At 46.4% G+C, this 9,813-nt stretch overlaps 1 protein-coding gene across 1 annotated transcript in view; it reads left to right on the top strand.

Annotated features, from left to right (window-relative positions):
- Positions 1-4,518: 4,518 nt before the first annotated feature.
- Positions 4,519-9,813, top strand: part of csf1ra (colony stimulating factor 1 receptor, a) — a 19,701-nt gene continuing 14,406 nt past the window's right edge. The window contains exons 1-6 of the mRNA XM_076287175.1: positions 4,519-4,712; positions 7,539-7,820; positions 8,091-8,381; positions 8,660-8,796; positions 9,195-9,357; positions 9,627-9,813. The exon at positions 9,627-9,813 is cut by the window's right edge and continues 12 nt beyond it. Coding sequence (XP_076143290.1) covers positions 4,664-4,712; positions 7,539-7,820; positions 8,091-8,381; positions 8,660-8,796; positions 9,195-9,357; positions 9,627-9,813 — 1,109 coding nt within the window. The 5' untranslated portion in view covers positions 4,519-4,663. The remainder of the gene's footprint in view (positions 4,713-7,538; positions 7,821-8,090; positions 8,382-8,659; positions 8,797-9,194; positions 9,358-9,626) is intronic.

The following is a 9,813-nucleotide window of genomic DNA, read 5'->3' as shown; positions in this document are numbered from 1 at the left end:
ATCGGAAGACAAGGAGTGAATATGGCAAGAGGCAAGCCGAAGTCTGCTGACAAGGGCCCGACGGTAATTGTAAAGCAATTTACAAAAGATTCACTGAACAAATATGCTGATGTGGTACATGAAAATGTAGCAAAAAATGTGGAGAATGCAATGCAATCAAGCATTTTGGACGATATATTGTCACAAGCTGGCAGAATAGGCAACAGGCCGATGTGCGTTTTATTTGGAGACTGTTTTGCGCGACAGAGACTGAGTTTGCTGCTGATATTCTGGGGATAGGCCTAGCCAATGTACGACTTTTGCCTTTTAATATATTTGCTGCATTAGATCAGTCTTTCTAGAACAGGCAAGGGCTTTCTAGCCTCACGTCAGCAGCGCTGCATCACCCATATAGCCTACATTAAAACAACCAGCGGATGGCGGGTGCAGTTTTGAAAATTGGTCAACAAACTTTAGTGCTGATGGATGGCTGATGGATGATAAGTTTTGCTATGCAGTTATGGTTGAAATAATAGCCCATCAGCGCATCTCTAGTGTGTGTGCCTCTCTCGCTCAGAGGGGAGGGAGAGGCTGAGGGTCGATCCAGCATGGATTCTAAACTCTGTGGTGGATAGGATCTACAATTAGGTGTTAATAATATTACCACGCTAGGTCGAAGTACTCCCAAGTGCTATTGCGCCACACATTGTAGTTCTCATGTTTATTCGCTTGGAAAATCGTCACGTTTCATGTTGTGTGCCCTAACATTTTTCATCAACTACTCGTGCAACTATATTTAAGTAGGTAAAACGTGGAGGTGTTTGAATACTGCTATGTGCCTCTCTCTACGGCCACGGCAGAGCCCGCTAGCATAGCAACATGCTAACACATTCGCGCCGCGCGACAGAGCGTTTGAGTGCACCTACCGACGCGGGAGAGGTACGACTCAACTCGTGAAAGTTACGGTAAGAACATATATCACTACTGATTTTGGGTGGCGTGTTCCTTTAACTGGTTGGGTCCATATAGCCCGTCTTTCCTAAAAAGCTTTCTCAGATAGCCTAGTACCAGCCGGGCCGGCCCTACCGTAGTGATAAGCATCAGGGAGGATGGATGGACCAGGAAAAAAAGACGAAAAGTATTGGAAGAAAATGCTGCCAAATGTGCCAAACTTCCAATTTTTTTTTTGAAGAGGACAGACATAAGTGGCAACTGGTAAAGAGAGATAGCCATGATTATAACGGCGTAATTGGGCTAATAACCTACTGGACGTTGAAGCGTTGTCAACCTATTCGCAAGTAACATATTGTAGCGTCGGCGCAAAAAGACAGTGTTCGCGTTCTCCCGCGCAGGGGATCCTGGGATACGAGAGCGAACATTTGGGGGGTTTATGTCGTTATTCTCCTTAGTTTTGTGTGTAATGTTAGCGTCTTTATTGTAACATGTTTCCCTTTTAGTTCTCCCTCGTGTGTGATCCTTTTTGTGTGGGAGGCTGGGTCCTCCCCTGTATGTGTAGTGTGTGTGCGTGCTTGACCTGCCCTGTTTGCATTGTGTTCTGTGTCTTGGTCTGTCTTAGCTCTCGTTCCCAGCGAATAAACCTTTTGATTGAACAACTGTGTGTGTCGCGATCAAATCGTTACATTGGTGTCAGAAGCGACTTTCGGACATGGCCTCCACTCAGCAAGACAAGCTGGGAGCGGGAGACCTCACCACTGGGTGGAGGCCCACGCAAGAGGATCCAGGGAGAGCCCTTGTAAGGGCTACTAAAAAGCTCGGGGCCTTCTATCGCTACAGTCGACGGAGGAGAGGAGCTGTCGCCGGGACCTGCCTGTTGCCATGGGAGGAGATCTGGCCGGAAGAAGCGGTCGCGGAGAAGACGACGCTGGCCTGGGCGCTGACTCCACTGCGAGCCCCGACGCGTGAGCAGAGCCGAGGGAGTGCGGCGAGGAAGAGGTTCCTGGACGATGGACGGTTGGCGGAGCCGCTGAGGGCAGCGAACTCACGACGGTGGGGCAGCTTCGTCGGAAAGGCCCTCTGAACTTTAAAACTTTTGGGTGCGTGTGAGAGGCACCGTGCTGTGTGGGCGCCCGTTCTAGTTGGCCTGTTGGCCGACGCCTTTTTGAAAAAAGTTTGTGTGTGGAGTTCGATAGCACGGCCATCTCGGGGGTCGTGCCTTCGCCGAGGCCGCGAAGGAGTGGAACGGGCCGGGAACAGAGCAGTACGGCTCTGCGAGATGGCAACACGAGGAGGGACGCCGAAGACGGTAGCTGCAGCGGGAGAGATCAGCGCGGTCCGGTTGCTGTGGAGTCGGTGCCTGTCTGTCCTGGTCGGCGACTCGACGGAGCGGAGTGGCGCCCCCCTCGAACCCCGGTGCTTGGTACAGTGTCGACGGTTGTAAGGCCACCTAGGGCCCCGTCTGGAGAGGAGGAGTGCCGCGGTGACACGCCGCGGAAAGTGCAGCCTGAGTGCGGCTGCTGAGAGGGAGCTGGTGACGAGCGGGTCGGCCACGTGGCTGCTAGCACGCCCGAACTGGATTGCTAGCAGCGTGGTGCCCCGTTGAGTGAGCTCCTGCGGCGCGTGCACCCCACGTGAGTTGGTGGTACTGTCGCACTGAACTGAGTCGCGGGCGACGCGCACCGACGCTAGCATGTGGCTACCTCGTGGTCGTTGCCGAGGACGGCAACGGCTTGTTGGGGGAGCTATGTAGCGTCGGCGCAAAAAGACAGTGTTCGCGTTCTCCCACGCAGGGGATCCTGGGATACGAGAGCGAACATTTGGGGGGTTTATGTCGTTATTCTCCTTAGTTTTGTGTGTAATGTTAGCGTCTTTATTGTAACATGTTTCCCTTTTAGTTCTCCCTCGTGTGTGACCTTTTTTGTGTGGGAGGCTGCGTCCTCCCCTGTATGTGTAGTGTGTGTGCGTGCTTGACCTGCCCTGTTTGCATTGTGTTCTGTGTCTTGGTCTGTCTTAGCTCTCGTTCCCAGCGAATAAACCTTTTGATTGGACAACTGTGTGGTTCACTTTCAAATCGTTACAATATTTTAAAAATTATTTAAAATACTAGCCTTTTTGTATCATCCAATATGGCGATTCATAGACTTTGCAAATATTATGCAAATATTGATAACACAACTCAAGCTTGATCTGTGTATAGCATAGGCTTAAAAACAAAAGTAGCCTCTGAGCAGCAGATCAACCAGTCCTTCACTGAAAATGATGAACCCGAAATTAGCTATGACTACAGGGACAAGTAGAAAGGATAATAGAGTTAACCATATGAATTAAAGTTATTTCATGTAAGAAAGAGCATCGGCTATATGACAGCAGTAGGCTACATGATCAACATATATGCCTTGTTTGCTCAGAAGTGGGTGTAGTAAAGGAGCAAATCACCAAACAACATGATAGCTGACCCATGCAGAAAAAAACATGTAAACAATACAGTAGTTCAATATGCCTCTTAGTGGAATTGTGGGATACATTTAAAATGCTTTATTTCTTCCTTCCTGTTTTTGTTAACTTATCAACCTATCCTTGTGGAATAGTGGAATATTGGTAGCCTATAATAAAAACTACAGGATAAGAGCTGAAATGTTGCCATATTTATCCAATTTTCTACCACCACTAAAAAAGTGGGCCGGTCTCGGCCCTGAAACTCCCGGGCTGAAAAGTGGCCCCACTCCGGCCCTGTTTATTAATGTATTGATCTTTTTAATATAGTGTTTTTACCCCATAGTGTTGACTCTGAGAGCACCGCACAAAAATTCCAATGTGTCTGAACTGCTAGTTTGTGCACAAATGGCAAATAAAGAACCTTGAATCTTGTTAGGTATGGTATGTGATGATATGGAGATTTTTGAATTCCTTAAAGGTTGTATTTTGTCTTCATTTTTTTAATTAAGGCATTTTTTTATTCCTCTTTTTAATAAACTTTAGCATGGGTGTGTACTTTAGCATGGGTGTGTATTGTACTTTAGCATGTGTGTGTACTTTAGCATGTGTGTGTACTTTAGCATGGGTGTGTAGTGTACTTTAGCATGGGTGTGTACTTTAGCAGGTGTGTGTACTTTAGCATGAGTGTGTAGTACTTTAGCATGTGTGTGTACTTTAGCATGGGTGTGTACTTTAGCATGAGTGTGTACTTTAGCATGGGTGTGTACTTTAGCATGGGTGTGAATTTTAGGATGGTTGTGTACAGGGTGTGTAAACTTATGAGCACAACTGTAAGTGCAGGCGCGCGCATGTGTCCTTCTCTGTGTGTGTTTGTGTCCATGTATATCTGTGTATGTGTGTGTGTGTGTGTGTGTGTGTGCGTGCGTGCGTGTGTGTGTTTGCGTGTGTCCTTCTCTGTATGTGTTTGTGTCCACGTATATCTGCTTATGTGTGTGTGTGTGCGTGCGTGTGTGTGTTTGCGTGGTTGTGCATCTCCTCACGTCTGTCTGTCTTCTTGTCTCCAGGTCTGAGTCATCAGTGTGGAGTTCCTGCTGATGTGGAAAAGAGAAGTGTGTGTGTGTGTGTGTGTGTGTGTGTGTGTGTGCTGAGATGTGTGTGCGTCCTTCATGAACTGAAGGAAGAATCACTCTTCTCACTCTTCTATGAGACCTGACAACACACACTTCTGCCATCCTTCTGATAAAATCCGACCCTCAGACAGACACACACACACGCACGCAAAAAGGACGGGATGCTTTACCTGCTACTGATGATGGCCGTTGTGCCATGCTTTACACAAGGTAAGACTTCAGAGCACCTCAGACACACACAGCCACACACACACATCCACACTGAAAGGTACACACAGACATTTACAGGCACACACACACACTCTTTCGTACACACTCACACTCATATACTGTACTCATAAATTATGTAGTACACTCAGAATGACACAAGCTTTGACTTTGGTCCCTGGAATTCTGACTGTTTCTCTGAGCTGTGTGTGTGAGCGATGTGTGTGAGCGATGTGTGTAAGCGGGCAGGCCGACATCTGACCCCGGGGCAGAAACAAATTTAGCCCCAGAAACCTTCAACAGAACACTAAGAGGCCATGCTAAAAGTCAGCTAGACTGCAATGTATCTTGATAATGGATTAAGCAACACTGAGCTGTTGGGGCAGGTTCAGAAAGAAGGTGCTAAAAGCTAGCTAGCGTGTTGGACTGTAAACTAGCTAATGTTCAGGTGTGTTAGACTGTTAGCTAGTGTGGAGTTGGTGTGTTGGATTGTAAACTAACTAGTGTTCAGGTGTGTTGGGTTGTAAACTAACTAGTGTTCAGGTGTGTTAGACTGTAAACTAGCTAGCGTGAGGTTCAGGTGTGTTTACCTGTAAACTAGCTAGCGTGGAGTTCAGGTGTGTTTACCTGTAAACTAGCTAGTGTTCAGAGGTTCAGAGGTCTCTCATCTTTTGTTCATAATCTTTGTAGTTTTCCATTTGTACAGGAAGGTTCAGTTGTTTGTTTATAAGCTTAGTGAGTTTGTTTGCATTGTTTAGCTATAATATTATGACTGGGTAATAGGCTACTGGCTGGTTTGACTACTTCCCAGCTATAACATTAAGCACACTATGGCTGGGTAATACTAGTTAGCTATAACATTAAGCACACTATGGCTGGCTAATACTAGTTAGCTATAACATTAAGCACACTATGGCTGGCTAATACTAGTTAGCTATAACATTAAACACACTGTGGCTGGCTAATACTAGTTAGCTATAACATTAAACACACAATGGCTGGCTAATACTAGTTAGCTATAACATTATGCACACTATGGCTGGCTAATACTAGTTAGTTCCACCATCTCCCAGCTATAACATTAAATATACTATGGCTGGCTAATATTCTCTTTGTCCTCTCATGAATTGGACAAAGGCTTCATCTAAGTTTACCTTAATAAGCTTTTATTGTTTTCAAATGTTAATTTACATAATGTGTGTTTATTGTTTTCAAATGTTCTTTTACATAATGTGTGTTTATTGCATTCAGTGTATAATTCCCTTTCAGTTCTGTTCTTTAAAGAGGTGAAGACCTCAAAGAGGGTTTCACAAGTAAGGCCTTGATTGTGTTTTAGGCCACAGTGTCTAACCTGTGGTCATGGCAGCAGTGTATGTGTGTGTGTGTGTGTGTGTGTAACCTGTGGCCATGTCAGCAATGTTGCTGACCAGTCATTCTCACTTCTCCATAAAGAAAAAAAACAAGAATATGAAACTCTGCTGAGAGTCATATTTATGTGTGTATGTGTGTGTGTGTGTTTCTTTCATTATTTGTTCCACTATCACCAGAAAAAAACTCCAAACATGGTATTACTGCTGAGTAGAAACACAGCAAGGCTTTTCTCAGAAACAAACAAACACACACACACACACGTGTTACACTCACATTTCTGCCCTCTGTCCTATTTTCGCCCTCTTAAGTGTATGTGTCACTTGATATTCATTTCTATACAAACCAAGATGGCGGATTCCTAAAGACACGCAGGCACCCACACCATAAGGGTATCTAAGCTGTTTGTGTTTGATTTGATTTTGCGACGAGAATTCTCGGTCTAACCGTTGATGTGCCGAGTGAGTGGGCAGAAATAGGTCACCCACCAGCCCAGCACCAAACTACAAGCGGTAAAAAAAAATCGTATATTTTAGGCAGTAAAAGGTCCCGTTAAGAACCAAACCAGATTTGTTTCAAATCTACACACTTATGGCTACTGAAACATGTGAGGTTTATTAATCAAACAAAATATTATTTTCAAATTAAAGGGGCAGACATTTTTAATAATTGTTTTAACTGTAAATATAGGCATTTTTCCAAGTACCTAGTTGTCATAGACATTCTCTGACTTACAAATGTCAACACACTTTCTTTTTATTTAAATTTAGTGTATTCTCTTGTCTTTCCGATGTTGAAAAATGACTAGAGGATTTAGCCTCTGTGTGACTTTATTTTCAGACCATAGTAAAAGTCATGAACTACTTCTGAAAGTTCACAGACACTCTGATTAACTTAAATAAATTGAAATTAGATAGGAAAATGCTTCTGTTAGGTTTTGTTTAAGATTTTACAGGGGTGCCAATAATTGTGAGCAACGTGTTTTAGTTACAAATATTTATTTCTTCATGAGATTTCCCTTTTTCTCAAAATAAATTTTCTTCCCTTCAAGGTTGGATTTTTCCTAATTTTTTTATTGTGAGATTACAATAAATCACCAACAGATTATTTTTTATACAGGTTTTTAGTCAACTTTAGCAGAGGTGCCAATAATTCTGGAGGGTACTGTACATTATGTAAGGGATAACGGCCGCCGAGGTGTCCTGTTATACGGAATTAATGGACGAGGGTGAGAGAGGCAAAGAACTCTTGTGTGAAAGTTGAAAATTGCCTCCGCCTAAGTCCATTAATTCTGTATAACAGGACACCTTGAAGGCCGTTATCCCGCTTATCACCCGGTTGCCCCTATAGGCAATAGTCATGCCTTTATAACACGCAAAGGAAACAAGTCATTTGTTTCCTGTTTTTGTGTGCATATCTTTATGTGTGTGTGCTTGTGTGTGTATGTGTGTGTGTGTATAGACATTAGGCCTCCTGTAATCCGGCAGAAGTCAGTCGTGATCAATAAGTCGGACATCGTCCTGAACCTCGGCTCCCCTCTGGAGCTGCAGTGCCACGGTGATGCTCCGGTCGCCTGGCAACCCCGACTGGCCAAACACAAGAAGCACATCACCAAGGGCAACGGTAGAACCAAGACATTCCGTGTGGCGCGAGCCGAGGCAGAACACACAGGAACGTACAAGTGTGTGTACACCAACGCCAGTCTCACACACCTCTACTCCACCGTCCACGTGTATGTGAGAGGTGAGTGTGTGTGGAGTTCATAAACACACACACGTACACACACACACACAAACACACACACACACACTGACAAACACAACACACACACACATACATACACTCACACACGCACTGTTTCAGACCATGGTGGTGTTTGTGGTGTACACAGGAACACACATACATACACTCACACACGCACTGTTTCAGACCATGGTGGTGTTTGTGGTGTACACTGGAACACACGCACACACACACACACACACACACTGAAGCTGTCTGTCTCTCCATCAGACCCTGCGGTGGTGTTCGTGGTGTCCAGCGGCGCTCTGCGTCTTGTGCGTAAGGAGGGCGGTTCCTGCGTTCTGCCATGCCTCATCACTGACCCCGCCCTGGCCCCCGTCACGCTGCGATTGGCTAACGGCTCGGCCCCTCCCCCCGACCTCAACTTCACCTCCGACCCCCACAGAGGGGTCACACTCATCCAGCTGCGTCACGGCCACACAGGGGACTACGTCTGCGCTGCCCACGCCAGAGGCCATCAGGAGATCTTCTCCAGAATATTCAGCCTCAACGTCATCCAGAGTAAGGACACTGTGCGCTGTGTGTGTGTGTGTGTTTGTGTGTGTGTGTGTGAGTGTGTGTGTGTGTGAGTGTGTGTGTGTGAGTGTGTGTGTGAGTTTGTGTGTGTGTGAGAGAAAGAGAGAGAGTAAGTGAAAAGTGTATGTTTCTGTGTGTATGTACTGCACCATGTAATGCCGTTATAAAACATCAAACTCTGTCAGCTAACTTACTACCTGTGTGTGTGTGTGTGTGTGTGTGTGTGTGTGTTACTTATTCAATGCCGTCCATGTGGTTTCCAGGGTTACAGGCTCCACCCTACGTGTTCCTGAAGCAGACGGAGTATGTGCGCATCGTGGGGGAGGAGCTTAAGATCAGCTGCACCACCCACAACCCCAACTTCTACTACAACGTCACCTGGATACACAACTGCTCACACGTAAGAACACCTACCCACAGAATCCCTGAGCCAAAATGCGAGGGGTGGGGCCTGACGTGAGCTGTTATTGGATCAGTTGAGTGTCAATATGGAAATGTAACCAATGGGCCGCTGATTGTCCTTCCTTTGGGCCGATCGTTGGCCAAAATGATTCAATTATATATATATATATAGCCTATTGCCCTATTCTATCGTCCCAAAAAGTGCGTCGGCCCACCGGGAAAATGCCCGGGGTGCCAGATGGCCACTCCGCCCATGGTCTTGACACACACACACACACACACACACACACACACACACACACACACACAACAACCCCAACTTCTACCACAATATCACCTGGATACACAACTCACAAATGCCTTTACTTGTAAATACCCTACTGTCCCCATGTGTAGGCATTGCGTCCGGAGGAGAATGTCCACTCGAAGGGCAGTCAGCTGGACATCGAGAGTATTTTCACTATTCCTGCGGTAACGCCAGAGGATTCCGGAAACATTACCTGTGTGGGAATCAACGAAGCTGGAATCAACAGCTCTTCAACACGTCTACAAGTTATAGGTGAGCCTCTCAGTCTCTTTCACACACGCACGCATGCACACACACACACACACACACACACACACACACACACACACACACACACACACACAAACACACACATACACACACACAAACCCACACACACACACACACACACACACACACACACACACACACACACACACAAACACAAACACACACACACACACACGTTGATATCTTGACCCTTTCTTTCTATGTGATGCTGGCCACACCCCCCCTGTGCTGTGGGTGCTCTGATTGGCCAGATGAGGCGTACGTGCGTGTGCGTGTGGTGCAGCCGTCGGAGCTGGACGGGGGTCTGCTGGAGGTGGCCGAAGGGGAGGACGTGCAGGTGCAGCTGCTGGTCGACGCCTACCCTGCCCTCACCTCACACACCTGGACCACGCCCACCTCGCCATCCAACACCACCCTCGAGCAGCACCTCTACCGCCA

The sequence above is a fragment of the Alosa pseudoharengus genome, unplaced genomic scaffold (genome assembly GCF_046254945.1).
Source record: "Alosa pseudoharengus isolate Yale_2024_CS ecotype anadromous, Long Island Sound unplaced genomic scaffold, YU_APseudo_1.1 YU_APseudo_1.1_scf_16, whole genome shotgun sequence".
Classification (NCBI taxonomy): domain Eukaryota; kingdom Metazoa; phylum Chordata; class Actinopteri; order Clupeiformes; family Clupeidae; genus Alosa; species Alosa pseudoharengus.
Note: the sequence above shows the minus strand (reverse complement) of the source record. Positions and strands in the feature narration are given on the sequence as shown.